Source organism: Hirundo rustica, chromosome 2, assembly GCF_015227805.2.
Source record: "Hirundo rustica isolate bHirRus1 chromosome 2, bHirRus1.pri.v3, whole genome shotgun sequence".
NCBI lineage: Eukaryota > Metazoa > Chordata > Aves > Passeriformes > Hirundinidae > Hirundo > Hirundo rustica.
In genome coordinates, this window is record NC_053451.1 from 104,033,879 (window position 1) to 104,054,563 (window position 20,685).

Below are 20,685 nucleotides of genomic sequence, written 5' to 3' on the forward strand. Positions count from 1 at the left end.
GAATCACACCAAGCTTACTGGGAGACCTGCTGGGCCTGACTGTGAAGCCACTGTCAATACTCATCCTTAAAAAAAAGGCGAGAAGGAAGATGGGAGTCATAGAATCACAGGACAGTTTGGGTTGGAAGGGGTTGAGGATTGGAGGGTTGTTGTGTTCGATTAATCAAAAGAGTGGCTCTCACCCCCAGGCTTCTGTCCAAGCTTTATTCTCGATGTGATGTTCCAGGAGCCCGAGAAGAGAGAGCGTGAACAGGAAGAGACAGGGGTTTATGTAGTTTTGGGCCAAGGAAAGATATTGGCCCTGAGCCAATAGGGTCAGGAGTAGGTATGATAGGGAAGAAGGGTTAAACTACATAGCACAGGCTTCAGGGGGATTCTGAGGGGAAAAACCATTCCTCAGTGGAACACAACAGAGGGTTGCCCTCTGGATGGGCCAGTCAGCCAAATCTCAGTCAATGGAAAGATCAGGAAGCACATAATCAGCAGAGTCAGCCCAGGAAGGCAAACCACTTAGCAAAACCTGTTGAGTGCCTGCAGTGATGAAATATCTGGCCCCGTGGGCAAGGGCAGAGTGGTGGTTACAACATACCTTGGTTTGAAAATGGCTTTTGACACCACCTTCCCCACCCTTCCCCTCTGGAAACAGCAGAAGCATGGACTGGACAAACCACTTGTTTGGATGAATTGGAAGCTGTAAGGATAGCCATCACTAACTCAGTATTTGGTTGGCAATAAGCAAAGCAGCCTGGGTGCAATACTGGCACCCAGACCCAGTGCCTTCATCAACAACCTGGCTGCACTGCAGAGCTCATTCTGAGCAGGTATGAGGTTGGAGAACACTGCTGGTTCAACCCAGAAGCACCCTGAAAAGCTTAAGGATTAGACAGAGATGTTATGATTCTTGTAAGAAGTATGAAGTTCTGCCCCTGAACAGCTGGAATTGCCCCATGTCTGGGTGCAGAGTGGGAAATGGCTGGCGAGGTCGCAATCCTGTGGCTTACAGCACACCAGGGTGCACAGGAACCATGGCTCTTCTGGAAGGAGGCTCTCACTGGGGTGCATTAGAGGCATGGCCAGTACTTCACAGGGAATTTTCTGATAATCTCTGCTGGGTGCTGGTGAAGCCATGCCTGAAATAGTTTTGGATACCTCTGATCAAGACCGACAGGGCAAGATTAGAGCGTGTTCAGTGGAGGGCTGATAAGAAACATTGAGGAGAGGGTGAAGGCGCTGGCTTTAGCTGGTAGAAAGGAAGCTATCAACTAACATAACATCAGTGTACAAGTGTTTGAAACATCATTAGAAAAGTGTCAGAGCTGAACTCTTCTTATGACTTCCAGCTGGTCTAACAGGGCAATTGCCAGAATTTACAACTTGGGAGGTTCAGACCAAGCATCAGAAAATAAAATCAATGAGTAGCTGGACACTAGAACAGGTTGTCCAGGGGAGTGGAGGAATCTCTGCCACTGAGGCTTTTCAAGACTCAGGCAAATCCAAGATTGACATAGTCTAATGCTGACCTGATCCAACTAAAAAACAGCCTTCAGAGGTACCTTTCAACCAACATTTTGATGATCTTGCAGCAGGTCTCAGGTCTTCACATTTTATTAATAAAGCCCATTATTAAAATAATTGATTTATTAACTTGTTTGGTGTCATGAGTGGTGGTGAAAGATTGTCACTTAGCCTGTTTGGAGAGAGAAGACTCAATATATGGGAAACACCTTGGTAAGTTGCCCAACTGGGACAACACCTCTCACCAACCTACTTTATGGAGTTAGAAGTGTAGCAGGAGACTTCTGCTAAGGAAAGGCTTTCAAGTCACACTTCTGCTCCACATCCCCTTGCTCTGGCACCCATTTGCCTTTCCAACTTAGTTGACTTAGGCCTCTACCACATTAAAATATGAACATAAACTCAGTTGCTCCTTCCAACATGTCTGAAACAAATAGTAATTAGGCTCTCTCTGGCCTTCTGTTATCAAAGCAGTGTCCAACTTCTTTGTTCTGTAGAAAATGATTTTATGTAAATAGACATAATTCTGAAGTGAATTGTATTGATTCCATGAAACCTCCGCCCAGTGGATTCCCACGCCGATCACACTACCAAGACAACTTGCTTTTACTCGTTTTTTGGGGAACAGTAACCTGCTTTTCTTCTGTTTAGAACTGTGAATCTTTTACCTGCTACTCTCAGAGGGTAGTATAGATCCATATATGCCATACATCTAAATGCTTTCTTGTATTGTGGATTTGATCTTGGGTCCAGTATTCGAAGATTTGGTGGAGAAATGATGGGACAAGATGTGTCTAAATGAGGGGAGCAGAGCAGCCATACTTGGAGAAATTAAAACTAGAATGTATCTGATGGAATATACCTAACCCACATGGAAGATAAAACGATGTAACTTTACAGAAGTTTTACAGAACTGCATTTAGATATTTGTCATACATGTCAAAACTTGAGTTAACATATTAATCAAATGTTAACTTACCTTAATTGCAAAGGGTAAAGTTCACGGTCACATACAACTAAGGATGAGGTTTTTTCCTCCCTGCAAATCCTGAAATTCATGGAATGTGCTGCTTCTTGTAGATTTGAATTATGTAAGTTATAACAGCATAGAGCTGGCTGATATCATTGTGAGGTCACCCTCACTAATCTCTGAAAGGTGCCAGTGATCATGGAAGGTTCTGAGGGACTGGAAAAAAAAGCAGATGTCACTGCTTTCTTCAAGAAGGGCAAAAAGGAAAATCCAAGAACCTACAGGGCAGCCAGTCTCACCTCAGACCCTGGGAAAGGGATTTTGTGAATGATTTCCAAACATATGAAGGAGAATGAGGTGTTAGGGAGCAGTGAGGATTGATTTACAAAGTGGAGATTATGCCTCCCTATGATGGGATCATATGAGTGACCTGGTGGAGGAAGGGAGAGCAGTGGGTGTTATCTATGTTGGCTTTCAATGCTGTCTCTCATAACATCCTTGAAGAGAAACTGATAAAATAAGTACAAAACCGATGGACAGTGGGGTGGATTGAAAACCGACTGAACTGCTGGACTCAAAGGGTTGTGATCAGAGGATGAGCTCAAGATCGAGGTCAGTCATTTGTGGTGTAACCCTGGAGTTAATACTGCATAACATCTTCATTAATGTCGTGGATGATGTGACAGACTGCACCCTTTGCAGATGACACAAAACTGGGAGGAGTAGGTGATACATCTGTTGAGTGTGCTGCCATTCAAAGGGACTCTGACTGGAGAAATGAGTCAACAGAATCCTTGTAAAGTTCAAGAAAGGAAAATGCCAAGTCCTGCACCTGGGGAAAAGAAGTGAAGTACCTGAGGATGGCCTGAAACACTACGTCTGATCTCCTTTTCTCTTTTGTTGAAGTCCAAGCAGTAGAAATCTCCTTTTACCTGCCCTTGTCTAATGCAGTACCTGATCCAGTAGTTCAATAAAAGCTGATGCTGTTCGAACCACTGGTGATTGTTGTTCCCATTCACCTGTCTGTGACAGTGGGCACTTGGCCATGGAAGGGCTCTTCAACTTCTGACGCTCAGAAGATTCAGCTGAAGGCCCTTTTATCTTAAATATTGCAGATAGAAGACTATGACTTCAGGAGTTGCTGGCACTAAGGCAGTGCAAATAAATAAGGCTTTGAATTAGATCATAGAATAGTTCGAATTAGAAGGGAACTTTAGGTTAATCAATTTCAAGCCCCCCCCTCCCCTCTTACAATGAGCAAATACATCCTCAGCTAGACCAGGTTGCTCAGAGCCCTGTCCAACTCGGCCTGGAATGTTTCCAGGGATGAAGTATCCAACACCTCTCTGGGCAAACTGAACTGTTCTGGTGCTTCACCACCCACATTGTAAAAAACTCCTGCTTTATAACTAGTTTTAAACTAAATTATTTCAGGTTAGAACTATTATCCCTTGTCCTATTGCAACAGGCCCTGCTAAAAAGTTCATCCCTATCTTTCTTTTAAGCCCCTTCTAATTCTAGAAGGCTGCCAGAAAGTGCCCCTAGAGCCTTCTTCGCCAGGCTGAACAGCCCCAACTCTCTCAACTTTTATTCATTAGGAGAGGTACTTCAGCCCTGGGACCAACAGATCCATGTCTTTCCTGTGCTGAGGACCCCAAAGCTGGATGCAGCACTCCAGGTGGGGTCTCACCAGAGCAGAGTAGAGGGGAAAAATTCTCTCCCTCACCGTTCTGCCCACATTGCTTTTGGATTCAGCCCAGGACATGGTTGTTTTTCTGACCTGCAAGTTGCACACTGCCCATTTTCATCCAGCTTTCCATCCAAGATTATTCTCAAGTCCTTCTCAGCAGGACTACTCTCAATCTGTTCATCCCCCAGCCTCTGTTGATACCAGGGGTTGCTTCAGCCCCGGTGCAGCCCTTTGCATTTGATGGTGTTAACCTCATGAGATTCCCATGGGCCACTCCTTGAGCTTGTCCAGGTCCCTCTGGATGCCATCCCATCCTTCAGCTTGATGTCATCTGCAGGCTCTGAGGGTGACCCCACCATGCCATTGAAGTGGACATTAAACAGCGCTGGTCCCAGTACGGACCCCGAGGGACAGCTCTTGACACTGTTCTTCATCTGGGCACTGAGCCACTGGACACTGTCCTCTAGATGTGACCATCCAAGCAATTTCTCATCCTGTTTGGTGGATCCAACCAATTTCTCATCCACCATCAAAACCAGATAGACACAGAAAGGGAGTGTAAAACAGGGCTGGGACAGGCAGAGTCTCAGAATAACAACAATTAAATTATTCCAGGGGTTGCACTTATTTCCTCAGAAAGCACCTCCCTAGAAGAAAGGCTGCAAGCTAATTAAGTAAAAGGATGAACAAGTGATCCTAAAGAATGAACACTCAGACTGATTATAGGCTTAAGAAAAAGACTTTGTTTAAACATGAACTTAAAAATAACTTCAGAACCTCACAGCTCAAGCAAGCACACCTTTGGAAGTCCTTCTGGTCTGAGAAATATGTGCTACCCTTTATACCCTTTATACTCTTCTGAGCTGGGATTCAGTTGATATAAATCACATCTCTGAAGCTTAGCTCTAATATTTCCAAACACTTTCAGATCGATCGATCTATCCATTCATCTCTCTCTCTCTCTCCCCTGTGGTTATGACATTAACCTGTACTATAGTCTGTGGTGCAGTTTTTAGCAGAGTTACAGGCACTTCTAATTGCACTGAAGATAAAAGCTAGTTTAAAAAGAAAATTAAGAAAACGAACCTCTACCTTTTTTATGCAATTCTTCCCAGTTGTATTTTTCCATTTCTGCTCAGTTGCCTTCTCCAACAGGGGGGTGAGTCAGGACTTCTCAGATCTTTGGAGTCAAGTTCTAATCTTGTGATTCAGATCAAGTGCTTCAACAGCTCAGCAGTGGACAAAAAAATCATACACCAGATGCCTGGTTCAGACTGCAGTGCAGAACACTGTTATGCTGACACTGCGTCCAAAGCACTGTGCTCATTTTGGGGCACCCCAACATGAGAAAAATGAGCAGCAGATGGCTGACAAGATTCCTGAAGGAACTGGAGCACATGATACTGGGGAGAGATTCATACATCTGGACTTGCTCAGCTTGGAGAAGAGAATGATGAGAATGATCTTACTCTTTTCTGCAGCTATGCAATTGAGGTGGAGGGAAGAGAGAGCCAGACTCTTCTTGGCTGCACATCGTGGGTGAACAAGAGGCAGCAGACACAGCTCAGAGCACAGGACATTCCAATGAGATGCACGGAAGTTACCTGTTTTCAAACTCTGGAAGAGATTTCCAGAAAGGCTGTGGAACCTCCAACCTTGAAAATACTAAAAAGGCAACAGGACAAAGCCATGAGCAACCCACTCTAACTGGACCTGCTTTGCCCAGAACATTGGATTTGCAACCCCCAGGGGTCCCTTCCAGTCAAACTGCTGCTTGAGGCCAGGATTTCCTCAAAGCCTCCAGAAGCCGTACCAGCTCACAGCAGTATCTGTACCTCCACTGCTCTTCTCACCTCCCAGTGCATTTTTCCCTCAGCTTGGCTGGCACTAATGCAAATGGAACAGCGAAGTGACCCAGATTAAAAAGAGATTTGCAAAAAAAGAAAAGGAGAAGGTTTTCTTAAGTAACTAAACAACTAAAATGCCCTGACATGGTTCAGGCTGTGCTGCTGTGCTGCACAAACTGCTGTATTGTAGACACTGTGGCAGAGGTTCAAAATGAATATTGACCAGGGAAGGATCTAAACACCATTTATCCAAAAATAATGTCTTGCCAGTGATCACTGAAATTTCAGAAATTCTCCTGTTTTAACAAATGTTAGTTTCATCTTTTTCTCTGCCATTTATACCAATACAACATTATTCTGCTAACACAACGGTAGAGAAATAGAGCAACACAAATACTGACTTCCTAAAGTGGTCAGTACCAACCGTGTAGCAATAAACATAAAACTAACTTCAGTATCATTAAAGGACTAATTTCACAGAAAAATTACAGTGGGAAAATTTGTTGCAAAGATTCCCAGGCTACTTGCTAATTCAGCTTAGCTCAAGAGAGAAGAAGGTTTCTGCAGCTTCTGATTTTTTTCTTATTGAATAGTACTATTTCTTATTGAAATAGTACAGTATAGAATACCTGCTGAAGAGATCATTTGGATGGAGTATTTCAGCTGTGCAAACTAGGTGCATTAATTATTGTTACAGTGAAAATATTAAAAAATATGTAAACAGGCAGGACCCCCTAATCTGAATTTGATTGATGGATCTTCACTGGTCTCATTTTCTCCTCACATACTGTGTTCTTCAGCTTGTTCTGAGAATCAGTGATAACTCTCAAATTATCTTGAAAGTTTAAATTTCTCAGAGTTCTTGTTTGGGGAATGTTCAGGGGTTTACAACTTATCCTCTTTAGGCATGCATGCATCAAAACAAATCCCCAAAACCTGTTCAAGAGTAAATAATATTTTGAAAACCATTATTAAGGAAGGATTGGGTAATAAAGAAGGAAACTATTAGGTGTCATATTCTCCTTCCTTCCCCCTGTTATTTTTGTAATTGATTTAGATGTCAATCTACACAAGTAATTAGAAACACTCATGCTGTCTTCTCAATATAAAGTTGTTGGCTACTTCGCACTCAGGCTGTTTCCTCTAAATGCCTCCCCATGTCCTAGACCAGACACACATCTCCGAGAGTGTTTTTTGATTCTCCAACAGTTGCTTATGTAACTATAGGTTAACCTAAACTGGTTGTAAACACACACTATCAGCTACTGGCTATATTATGTTCTCTTTCTTTGTAACCATACATTATTTTCTGTATCATGCTATACTAAATATTACAGTTAACCTGGACTTTTGTAGTTGTAAACAGTAGCTTTACATCACCTTCGTTTAAAGCCTTTCAAGAAGCCTGAGATCACTCTTTCTACATTTGTGGACAAAGCATACAGCTGGCAACATGATAGCACCAATTCAAAGTGGGGAGAGGAGGGGCAGAGATGGGAATTGTTGAGGATTAAAGCATAATTTAATACAATTTTTTTTAATACAAAAAAGCATGAGCTACTGGCTTTTTCCACTTTTCAGCAACTGTTTCCCTAGCCAGTGCCAGGATAACAATACACCAGTAATAGTATTTGTTCCACTTACAGGTGGCACACTCACACTTTTAATGAAACAGTCCCTAGGCAGTTGCACATCTCCAACACCTTTGTGAAACTGGTGCCCTGTTTTGGGAACTGGTTTCTGCTCACTCACCCATGCCCTGGTTAACAGCAGCAATCCAGACACATTATGAGGCTGGAAGTTGTACAAGCTGCTATTAAGGGGCCGCAGCTGACAACCACAGTGAGACACAGGCGCCTGTTCCTTCTGACCCAGTCACTCCAGAGAATACAGTCAGACTGGACAACACACCAATGGGTCTTTGGACATCTTTTAAGATGCTTTCATCTAACAGGGCTGCTGAAATCAGATCTGAAGGTCCATCTCTGTATATTCCATCCCACAGTTACTTAGCACCGGCTACTTCTGCCATTTGCAGCAAAGCTTATGATCTAGCTGCAGATTGTCACTTGTTCAAGACAAAAGGTCCCTGTATCAGAGCTGCTGCAAGACTCCCTCTGGTCAGCCACCTGCTGCAACAGCTCATTAACATCCCAACATGTTCCAGAGCAGCCTGGCAAGGCAAGTTGGGATAGTCACTGTCCAGTGGGTAAAAAGGCAGCAAGGTCTTCCAACCTTTTCAGGGTCCTGGGCTTCTTGACAAGTCTCCAAGACTACAGCTTTAATCACTGTAGTTTCTCTATACATCTTCATGATCAGGGTAGAGCTTTCTACTGGGTCAGGCAGCAGATGACTAAAATTCTTCTCAAAAACCTCGTTAATGCCCCTTTCTCCACCCCCCACCACTGTCTACTACAGTTAGTTCCAAAGTCTTGTAAGTCAGAAGCTGTTTCCTCAAGCCCTGTGCAGCACTTGGCTTTCCTGTCCAAGCACAGAGGCTGGACGCAGTCCCCAGAGTGTCCTGTCACTGTCTTGAGGACTGTCACAAAGCTGAATCCTCCCTGACAGCCAGCACCATTGATAGTGGAACATATATAAGCTACACAGTTCTGGGTGTCCCATGGGGATCCTTCAGTATTCCTGCTGCTCTTTGCTGTATTTACTCCAGCTGGCAACAGCAGTACCCATTGTGCCAGAGCCAGAGGCGCATCTAAGCCCACACTAACATGCTTCAGTCAGCTGCTGCTTTCGGAAGAAGGTGACCTACTTTGAAAACCCTTAAAAATCTCAAGTATTTCCATCACTGGCAATACTTATTGCAGACATGAGCACCTCAGAGCCCCTGAAAGCCAGGACCAGAAACGTCCTACCAAAAACACCGAGGCACCCTGCTTGCCCCTGTATGTGAACGTCTGTTTGGTTTTTTGTTCATCTGCTCCCTCCAGAGGCCAAGCACACAAAGGCATTTAGCTGATCATCTTCCTCAACAGGGAATAAAATTCATTAATTTAACCTTAATGAAGAGTAGGGCTGATTAAGGAATACAGGTCCTGGTGACCACAGAACAGATTCCTACACCATCACAGCCTAGACAAGCTACCCACTTTTGCAAGAGGGAAAAATGTGTGCCTACAAAACACAGTGAGGGGGCTTCAAAAGAGAATTTACTGCTAAGCAAGTGATGCAGTAGGAGGCCCCAAGTCTCTGTCAGCTTCTGCTGAAGCTTTCCTTCCTTGAGCTGCAGCCTGGATATAAATAAAACTGCTGTGCAAGTCCTCTCCACAAACACAGAAAAACCAAGAACAACTAATACATCAGACAACTACATTTTTTCAAAGTATTTTTGTCCTATGAAACTAGCTGGAATTACTAGATGAAGGTACTCAGTTTTCACTTTGCCTCTATTTGGTTGTGATTGCATTTTATAAATCACAACGTTGAGCTCTGGCATTCACTCTGATGGGCAAGATAGCACAGGTTATAACCTGAATTAATCAGTGGGATCTCTGACTCTTGCTTGCTGTGATTAAAAATGTAACAAAGCCAAGGCATCCTCCCTTACTTCTCTCTCTTCCAAAAAGAAGGGCAATCACAGCCTGAGAAGTAAATTCTGAAGACTCATTTTTGCAACAAAATGAGAAAGCATCACCAACAGCTACTGGCAGAAGGGACAAAAAAAAGCTGCATTCACACTACAACAAAATTCTTTCAAATACTTCTGTCTTCCCACACATCTTCCAAAAAGCTACATTTATGTCTCCCATGAAGCAATCAACCTTCCTATTGGATAGCAGTGTCCACAGATGAAAAGCTTGGTTTGAGTCCTCCAGGGAACCATAGGATAACTCGAGTTCCCTGACATTCATACCCAGTAACAGCAAATAATTTTGGATTAGACTGGAGCTTGCTCAACCGCAGGAACAGCTGACACCCCAATTCACCTGAGAGCAGGACTTACCTTATGGCCAGAGGGTCTCAGGGAGCAGCAGTCCCAGCACCATGTCACACACAGAGATGCCACCAGCCCTACCAGTTTACCGTGAAGAACCTGGTGGGTGTGTGGCCGGATACCACAGAGCAACCTGGCAGCCTTGGTCATCAGCTACCGACATTCACGGACATCACGCAGAGGACAGAGCCTAACCCCTGCAGGTTCTATCTGTACACTCATTTACGTGTGTGCATGATGTGACACCATATAAATGAGATCTCTGGCATGTATCACGTATGGCACTAGCACACTGGAGCTCAGACCACAGTCTGAGCAGTGCACATGCAGAGCACAGCCATGGCACAACCTATCAGCAGTGACAATAATGGCACAGAGCTCAGCAGTCGTGGGCTGCCAGCCCCTCCTCTTGAGAAGGGAACAAGAGGCTGTTTCTCATACTTTTTTTTCAGTTGCTGTGTCTGGACTGTATCTAAGGATTAGGGTGGAAAAGCATTAGGGCTGTTGAAGCAAATGCACAGCTGCCCCTATTGTAAGGTGAAGAGGCAAGATTTGGAACAACAGACAAAAATAATTTTTCAAAATGTTGATCACAGAGAAAACCTTGAAGTGGGAAACAGAGAACAGCAAGTTTGAATTTTAGCTGTGGGAGATTAATTTTTGTATCCCTGCTTTCAATTTTGCCCTCTAGGGAAAAAGCTAGCAGCAATTCTCACAGTTACACAAGAATAATTAAAAATACGTCTAGGAAATACTTTTGCAGATGGAACACCTTTCACAGCTTTAGAGTCAGCAACCTTGCAATCCTCTGGCTGGCAGCTGCTGTTCTACCACTGTTCTCTGAACAGCGACATGGGGAAGACAGCTTCTTGTGCAAGCTGTTTTCCCAGCCCCAAGGGGAAAAGGTAAAAGGGATGATAAAAAGCTGCCTAGACTGGACTGCGAAGGGAGCTTCAGCAGAGGACGGAGGAACAAGGTGACCAAGGGTACTCAAGGCGGCAGCACAGCACAGCGTATGAGTAGAAACTTAAGGGTGTTAAGCTGGTGCACTAATGAGAAATTAATACTTAAGTAAAGAATTAACCTTCCTGCTAGTACGACTGAAAGGACAGACACCTTCTGCACTTGGATCCCAAGAACTTTGAGAGCTTTTAACCATTTTCAGAGCTGCTGAATACGAGGAAACCAATGAGCTGAGGGGTGGTTTGTAAGCCTTATTCTGAAATATTACACCATTTATGTTCCTTCAAAATTGATCCTTACAGACATACAAAGACAGTAAATTGATACATTTAAGATCAGTTGAGTAAGAATGCTTTACTGGTATTTTTCCCTCAATATTCAGTAAGTTTTTACAACAAATAGTTAAAATCCATGAAATATTTGGCAAAATTACTTAATACTAAGAAAATGGTATTTCTAGAGCAGGGTACCTGATCCATGTAAGGAAAATAGACACTACAATGAAAGAAGAAGTAAAAGAGAAGACATTTTTACAAAAGCTCTGGATGTTTAAATCTCCTTAAAAAACACATGTAAAGCAAAGAGGCCACTCCATATTTAAAGCCATTTTGTTTTTATCTATTGGGGCAGTCACTTTACATCATACCAAAAGGACTGTATAAGGAATACAAGTGTCAAGAATCAGATCTTTATGGCACAAAAGGAATTTTTCCATTAACCTGCTTTCAGAATTGTTAAATACATTATTAAAGACAAAGACACTAAGGCTACCACAAAATAATATTTGCATGATGATGTTAGTCTTTATTCAGTTTCTCAACTGACCCCTCCAGTCTGAAGGTAGACAAGAATCCTTCCAGTAGTCTGTTTCATTGATTTTTTCCTGGATGAAAAGATTCTACTTTTGACACAAACTTACTTTCTTATTTATATTGTTACTCAAAGTTCACATAAGCTTTTATGTTGCACCTTACAATGTATGGAATTTCAGATCAAAATAAAACTCTACTCTTAACATAACCTTTTATATAATGTAAAAATATTCTACATGTTTAACATATCAAGAATGTTAAGCACTTACTTTGGGGAAAACCTATTTTATGCATTTTTTAGTACAAACCCAACTGTGAAGGCTTTGCATTTGTGTCTCCCTGTTCAGTTGGGTGCCGCCCAGTGCTCATTGTCTGCAGCTGCAGCTCCGCCACCGCACCAACCGCAGTTTCCGAAAAATTGCAAATTTGAGATGCTGCTCACTTTTCATCTTTACTCCTCTCACATCCCTCCCTCCACCATGGAAAATTTACATCTTTGAAATAATGAGAGTTTTTAATTATCAAAATCAGTATAAAAATAGCAGCATGCTACTAAAGGCGAAAAGCAGATTCGTCATGCATCGTGAGTTTAAATACAGATTTCTGCCTTCCTCTTATATTATCAAAATCTTTTTTAAAGTTAACATCAAGGCAAGGGGTACAAGGACAGACACTGCATAGTATGATTTGATACTAATCTGATCTGGGTTATTTTCCTTTAATCAAAATTCATGATAATTACAGGGTAAACAATTTTTATTTCAAAATACAAGTTTAACTGGAATTGTAGTGATGAAAGCCGAAGAGGGAAAAATGCAGTCTTTTACAACCCATGTCACTGTATCTCACTTACATCCAGAGATAAAAGCTCTAATTGGTGAAAAGACAAAATATTTGTGGCATGTCATTGAACCTTTGTGATAATCCAGCGTTATCGATTTCTAAAGAAATATAAATACTTTAAAACAAACATTGAAAATAAATCCTTTTGATGTAACAAACTACACTCTTTACTGAGAATTTTCAGTCTTCTTAAAAGTAAGGGACTTCACCCAAAAAATAATCGAAGTATCAATGTAGAACAATCCTTGGAGGAAAAAAGTTGGAATGTAAACCTCTGTTCCAAATTAGATCTGCAAAGCAAAAATACCACACCATGTATTTCATCCAAGTGGATTTTTCATCAAGCAACTATTTTTTAAAGTTACTTTTACAGTTTGACAGGAGACTTCCTGAACTTAGCCCAGTCCTGGTTTTGCCTCAGCTCATACCCCGTTTTCCTAAGACGTGGACTATTACTCCCTGCTTTTGTCTCCACCACCCTGTGACAATACTATGGTCATGCAGGTGAGCAATTCTGCATAACCACAGTATCTGCAATACAATTATACGTCACTAGAACAGCTATATATTAGCCCTTGATTCTCAAAAATGAAAATAAAATCAAATTTGAGAGTCACTTCCCTAAGTAGTGACTTTCTAATCATTCTTCTGATATAAAAAACAGAGGAAAGGCTCCATCAAGTTCCACCTGTTATCAATGACCTGGGAAGCTGCACTTCATTCCAGATACATGACAGTGATCCTCAGAGAGGTTGCTCACATCTTTTCTTTACATCTTTTACTTTCTTAAAGCATGATATTAATGTTTTACTGAAGAGCTGACAAAAGCTTAAAGACAATCATAGCTGCTCACTTAACCCCACACACAGATCCATTAGTTTGCAAATTTGTCCTACAGCTACTTACCTCCTTGACGTCTTAGGATAGCCTCTTTATTAAAGGCATGCAGTGCTAGTTTTTCTAGCTTCAATGAGCTAAATCTCCAGTAAGCTCAACCACTGACAGGCCCAAAGTGAAATTTTCAAAAGTCTGAAGAAGAATTCCTCAGCATTTTTATATTTTTAAAATACTTGATCTTATGAATCATATATTGAGAACCTCAAAAAAGTCAGAATAATGAAAGCATTTTAAAAGAATTAGCCATATTATCAACTCATAGAGACAGGACTAAAAAGATGAAGAATTAAAGCACAATAGTATTCTTAGAACAGTCTATCCAATTAAGTTAACTCACTGGCTCAGTAAGTTACTACTTATCCTCTCAGCCAGCTGACCCTGCACACATTCATCTCTCAGCTGTAAATTAAAGTGCATCAACTTAGAAAACATTGCACAGCAGATTCTACTTCTGCAATTTATTATAAAATTTGAGTTGTAACAATTGTACTGCTATAATTTCAGAGTGTGCATGACCAATTACTACAGTTTAGCGGTAAGCAGTAACACAAGTGACTGTGACAGTTAAGATTATGGATAACTCTAGAAATCAAAACTACTTAGATGCAGCTTTCTGTAGTTTTTATGTAAACAAAAATGGAGACTTGCACATGCATGCACCACACCACTTCCTCAGGCAGTCCCTGAGGAGCTAAGCTATCCAGAACACCCGTGTATTCCCTGCTGTGGAATAACAGCTTACTGCCAAAGGTGAGGGCTTCAAGGATATGATAAAAACAAACATTTACTACTTACATCATCAATATCTTCATCATCATCTCCAATATCATCAAACTGGATTTCATCATCATCTCCAGGACCAAATGTGTCTGTTTCATTGATTTTAGCTATGAAGAAATTTAGAGAAGTTAGGGAGAGCACTCACACTGTGCCAAGACAGACTGAGTATTCTTGTCCAATATGAACTTCCAATTTGAAGTGAAAAGATTCTTACCATGTTCTGGAAGCTCCCCATATGCTTTCAGGCTTCTGGCTTCATCTGCATTGTATTTTAGAATAACATCAGCCTTGTTATCCTAAAGAAGAATTTATTAAAATGTATTAGTCATCTATGAAGGAAAAATAAAACTATTAACCTCAGCAGACTGCATTATTTACAACAACTATATCATTTCCAGTGGATTAACACCTATAATATTTACAGAACATCTTGTTCTTCCTTCCCTTCCAGTTTCTTTAAATGTGAAGTAAACATATTCGAGTATTTTAATTTCTTCTGAGAGATAACTTAATCATTTCTAATTACAAGTAATTTATAGATTCACAGAATAGTTTGGATTGGAAGGGACCTTAAAGATCATGTACTTCCAACCCCCCTGCCATGGGCAGGGACACCTTCCACTACACCAGGGTTCTCAATCTGGCGTTGAACACTGCCAGGGATGGTGCATTCACAACTTCCCTGGGCAACAAGACAAAAGAGAATTTGAGACAAATGAGAAATGTTGAGAATTCAACAACTTGACTGTAGAAATTGACTAGTTCAGTTTCATGCCTTTGAAATTAACCTTTCTTTGACAACACACACAGTGAGGTGTTTGACAGTCAATCAGGAATCACTGAATCACTGGGTTGGAAAAGACCTGTAAGATCAGAGTCCAACTCATGCCCTAACACCTCAACTAAACCACAGCCTGGTTTGTTAAACTGGGTGTCACATCCAATATTTTTTAAACACATCCAGGGATAGTGACTCCATCACCTCCCTGAGCAGACAAGTCCAGTACTTTATCACTCATCCTGTAAAAAACTTTTTCCTAATATCCAACCTATTTCCCATAGTGAAGTCAAAACCGAAAAATTCCTAGTTTCAAGTACTTTAATATATTAAAGTAATAACAGTATCTTTAATTTTTTCTAAACCTAATGCACATTTCAGAAGCAGAATCTATCTTCAACAACTGATGACAAAACTAACATTCATAAAAGGCATTCACCTAATGAAAACCTGACAACTGTTTCCATTACTACTTATATGACGTAAAGTTACGCCACTCCATTTTTGGAAATTTAAGTACAAACTAATTACTGATTAATTTGCCTCTTAAGGTAAAAGCCTAAACATCAAGGATCCAAAATTCTGATTACCAAAAATTCTAATTATGACAATAAAATGTTTGGTACTTGACTCAATTTCCCTTTGTACCACAGGATGCAAGCACCAAACAGCTACATTTGGAAAAAAAGGTCAAGCTTGATGACAATAAGCACCTTCACTCACAAAGTCTCAGGGTGCAATTTAGAAGAACAAGTTGAACCAGAATTTGTCTACTCATTACAATCTTCCTGTAGTATGAGGAAACTAAAAATCATGATTTAGCACAAGTAAATACGCATGCAAAGTTAGACATGAATTTCCTCACAATACCTGCTGCAATTTAACAGTAAATAAAGCTACTTGTAAGATACTCCTTATAGTGGCGTATCATACTGAATTTTTACCTGGTAGTCTCTTAAGCCAATCAGTATAATATCAGATGTATTTATCCAGACCTGAAGGAGAAAACATGTGTTACAGAAATTCAACTTCTGTTGTATAACACAGGAACCAAACAGCACATCTAGATTTACAGACATAAAACATTTCACTACAGTCACCACCTTAATTTTCTAACCAGTATGCTAGAGATATCCAATTTAATGTTTTAACAGCAAATCCAAGGCCATAAATACCCATAGTTACATTATTTTTACATATTATGGAGCTATTACAGGGTAATCAAACTTCTTTGAAGAGCTTCTGGCCAACAGCGTGGTCATTAAACCTTAACATCTGAGAAAACAGAAAGAATGCATCAAGGCACCAGTCATGAACACTGTGAACTGAGCTCCTCAAGAGCAAAAATTAAAGAAAAACCTGATGAAGGGGGTGAAGGACAAGAACACTGAAGAGCACAAGAAAATGAACTGAGTTGTTTCTAGAAACTATGTTAACCAGAAATCTGCAGAACATGATATGCTTTTAAATGCACAGGGTGGTTCTATGCAGGTTCTATCCCACATCCACTTGTTGGTTTTGGACACAACTGATTTCAGTTGGAATTTCCTTTCTTTTAAATATAAGGAATAGATAAGTAGTGCTTTTTGTAGCAAGAAATTAATTGTGCAGCACTTAGTGTTTATTTATGCACATTCTCCACTACCTTCAACAGTTTATTGCAGGCAGCTATAGGACTGGTTACACTGATCCCAAGACACGTGCATTCACTGCTGTCCAAAACATGGAACAATCCAGAATGAAGACAGTGAAATGTCTTTTTTCAGGGGAAACATACTCCTCTTTACCATACACCAGCAGAGGACAGGAAGATGTAACACCTGACAAGGGCCAGAGGGGACACCATCTGAAGATGGCAAAGCTTAAAATGCAAACACACCTGACACCCCTGAAGGTACAAAGCTTCACAGATTAGCTTTCAACAGAAATGTTTTGGGAACCAATGAAGAGGACAATGAAACAATGGCACTGGAGGTGTACTTTCTAAATAGTCACCAGGTTCCCCATCTGCAATTAGGGAGATTTTTATTGTTTTATATAATTTTCTAGAACATGAAGAGATTGTATTTCATAAACAGCCAAAAAACCCTTCCCCTGAAATATACACATTGAAAGGTGGCCCTTCGACTTCTTGAGCTTCACCCAAAAGCCAAAGACTGCCTACTCTTGTGCCAGCAATGGAAACAGGACAGACTAATTTACTATCAAAAAAAGTACTTTAAGGTATTAAGTGCAGTAGAAATATTCATTTCTGTAACAAGCTACATATGCAAGTTTTTACAATTACATATCACGCATAATGCCACTGCTTCCTATTGCAATGCTTCAGAATTACCTTTTTTCTTAGCTTCCCTCTAATATGACATAACCTCTTCACACCATCAAAACATAATGCCTCCAGTCTTCCATTGCCTAACATCTTGATCACCTGGGCATATTCTGAAAGAGATGGTAACATACAGAAACACAGAATCATTTAGGCTGGAAAAGATCTTTAGGATCAACAAGTACAACCATTAACCCAGCACAGTGAAGTCCACCACTAAGCCATGTCCCAAAGTGCCACAGCACAGAACTTCTCAACAAATCCAGCTTCAAGACACAACCCATAACTTTTCCACTGCAACCCAAATCTGCTGTAACATTTTATCAAACATGAACTGCTGAGAGGAGCTTCAAGCACCCACACAGGCCGCTGAATGTATCACAGTTTTGTTTCACTGTTGATGTTAACATTTTCAAATACTGCTCCTTCTTGGTAGCAACCACGCTTTTGTTCCCTCTGAAACGCTTACTACAGAAGATCTCAGAGCTATTGAGTCACACTCAGAGCCTGAAAGTTCATGACAACATCACAGAACTTGTCCCAAAGGACAACATCTCAGTGCTGTCACTGAGGGACGAGGAAGCTGCACACCCTGTATAACCACCCACTGAGACTCTGACTCCCTCTCGCAGAGGCTCTGTGGACAACACCCCACTGTCCTTGAAAGGACACAACCTTGGTGTTATCAGACGCTGCCTGAAGGCAACCAGCAGACCTCAGCTGAGGTCTATGAAGCACCTCTCCAACACCTACCCTCAATCTCTTCACCTTGTATTTCATCTTCTCCCTCACCAAGCTGCAGAAATCACATACTGGAGAACTTCACACAAGTTAGATAGTCCAATGAACCACGAGACTGTTCATAACTGAGAATAATGTTTCATTAAATAGATTTTGCTTGGGAGATGTAAAGGATCTTAAATTTCAGATGTACATAAAAAGAAACTTTCTCTGCTTACAACCAACACAAAATACCACAAACTTTTTCAGTGGCACTTCTGTTACAGTGATCTACATCAGTACCTTTTCCATATTTCTAACAACCCAACTGATTAACTGGTTACTAGGAAAGCACTCACATCACATTATGTGAACAACCACCAGAGTGTGGCCCACAAGACAGCATGAGCTGAAAGGGAGGTGAGCTCACTGCCACCAAAGGCAGGGCAGATGGGAATCTCAGTCACCCCCTGGCTGAACTCTTGTGCCTTACTTCCCCTGACATCATCCCACCTACTGCTCCTGCTTTAATAACTGCTAGAAATCCAGCCCAGGAGGCAGCAGAACCAAAGCAGCAGGGGACAGAACCATGAGATGAGCTGCTCTGCCACATCAGTGACTTCAGGGAGCTCAGCGAAGGATCCGAGAGATGTTAGAGTCCATATAAACCAGAAAGTGAGACTGTGCATCCCAGGGACAATTACTGGCAAAACTGAACCACATCTGCTAAGAGAGCTGCTCACAGACCCTCACACAAAGCTATCCAGAGGTTTCAGGGAAATGTTAAGTGCTGTTTTACACAGTGCACTGCACTAAGGTCAAGAAGAGGGGAACTTTATTCTTAAGTGGTGAAGCTATTGAAAATTTCCCTTCTCCTGCTGTCTTTCTCTTGACTCAGTATGTAATTTGGAATTCAAGTACAACCCAAATAAGAATACCTCTCTCTATTCTGTCACTTACAGTATGTGACTGAAAACAATGGCATTGCCATACTATTGTTAAAAACTCACCTTGCCCATCTTCTTTGAACACCAGTTCTCTTTTTTCTGATTCATTCTCATTCTTACCTCGTCGCCTGTTTTTACCTCCTTTGCCTAAATTAAAAGTGGGAGAAGCAAAACGCATGTGTTACTGCCTCTAGACACAGTGAGTGAAAAAAATTAGACTTATGGAGATTTTTATGCTTGTACTCTATATGGCTACTTTAAGTATTCTACCTACATCTAGATTTTTTTTTTTTTGCTTGCTTTTAAGTCTTAATTTTTTAGCTGAGTAGTAACAAAGTAATTAAACATTAGAATCTCCACCGTTTTAGATGTCCTGGTTGTTCTGGAGTGACAGCAGCCTTTAAAAAAAGATTTTCACAGGATGGCCATTTTTAATTTCTGTGATCACTGCTACCAAATACCTCAGAAATAACGGTGGGACAGCCTGAAGCACGTAATCATCAAGAGCAGATGAATAACTTCAGTGCTGAAATCCCTGAAATACTCAAGAGGAAGCTTACACTCCAACTGAAGCTGCCCTTTTTAAAAGGCACACACGTGGCAACGGGGTTAGATGCTTCACACGAAGAGCGTAAGAGCAGCTCATAGTTGCCCCGCTGCTAAACTCTGCCGCTCCCTTTCCCTCACGGTTTCTGCGTTTCCTTTCCGGGGTAAGAAGGGAGGGAAGCGGCAGCAGCACTGCCTCGCAGCAGCGAGGGCACGGAGGGGCCCGGCCGCCTCCCCGGCAGGGCCGCTGCTGACAAGCGAGCGGCGGGCAGGGCCTCCCGCTCCCGGCCGGGCCTCAGCGGCCTCCCACACGCGCCCGGCAGGCGGAACGGGCCCGGGACCCGCCGGGCCGGCGAGAGGGCCCCTCCGCCCGGGGCTCCGCGCTCCGGCGGCGCCCACGTGAGGGGCCCCGGGCCTGCCCTGCGCGACCGCGCCCGGGCCCGGCCGCGCCGCCGCGGGCCCGGCGAAGGGAAGGGAGACTCACCTTTATTCTTAGGCATGGCGCCGAACGCTCCGCCGCGGAGGGGCTGCGGGAGGGGCGGCGGGAGGGGCTGCGGGCGGGGGCCGCGGTTCGGGCTCGGCGGCGGCTCCGGGCGGGACCAGCGGCGGGGCCGGGGCTGCGCGGGCTCGTGCGCGGGCTCGCTGCGCCGACCGCGCCACAGCGCCGCCCCGCGGCCCGGCGGACTCCAGCGGGGCAGGACGCGCCCAGGGCCCGCTCCCTGTGCCGGCCCCGGGACCGGCCCCGGGACCGGCCCCGCCTGGGCACTGCCAGGCGTTCTGTGCTGGAGCTCAAGGAAAAAGCAGGACGAGCAGCGGGCAGCGCGCACCCAGCCAGCCCCGGCACACCGCACAGCTCGGGGGGAGCGGCGTCAGTGATAACTCCTTCCAGCCCCTGCAGTACCTGCCAGGAAAGATGAGGCCAGGCTATTTACAGGAGCTCGGAGTGACGGAACAAGGAGGAACGGGTTCAAACTGAAAGAGAGTGGGTTTAGACGAGACATTACGAAGAAATTCGTTACTGTGCGGGTGGTGAGGCACTGACACAGGCTGCCCAGAGAAGCTGTGGATGCCCCATCTCCAGAGATGTTGAAGGCCAGACTGG

At 42.8% G+C, this 20,685-nt stretch overlaps 2 protein-coding genes across 3 annotated transcripts in view; both read right to left on the reverse strand.

The window, feature by feature from the left end:
- MAP7D2 (MAP7 domain containing 2) overlaps positions 1–5,339 on the reverse strand; it is a 95,514-nt gene extending 90,175 nt beyond the window's left edge. For both annotated transcript variants that reach the window (XM_040056052.2, XM_040056043.1), the window contains exon 1: positions 5,268–5,339. In XM_040056052.2, the coding sequence (XP_039911986.1) occupies positions 5,268–5,304 (37 nt within the window). In that variant the 5' untranslated portion in view covers positions 5,305–5,339. The remainder of the gene's footprint in view (positions 1–5,267) is intronic.
- A 6,189-nt stretch (positions 5,340–11,528) lies between these two features.
- Positions 11,529–20,178, reverse strand: EIF1AX (eukaryotic translation initiation factor 1A X-linked). Its single transcript, XM_040056333.2, has 7 exons — positions 20,068–20,178; positions 19,101–19,184; positions 17,380–17,483; positions 15,989–16,039; positions 14,481–14,562; positions 14,282–14,373; positions 11,529–12,879 (listed from the first exon to the last, which is right to left on the reverse strand). The coding sequence occupies exons 1-7, from the start codon at positions 20,081–20,083 to the stop codon at positions 12,874–12,876; spliced, it is 435 nt and encodes a 144-aa protein (XP_039912267.1). The 5' UTR covers positions 20,084–20,178; the 3' UTR covers positions 11,529–12,873.
- Between the last annotated feature and the right edge of the window lie 507 nt (positions 20,179–20,685).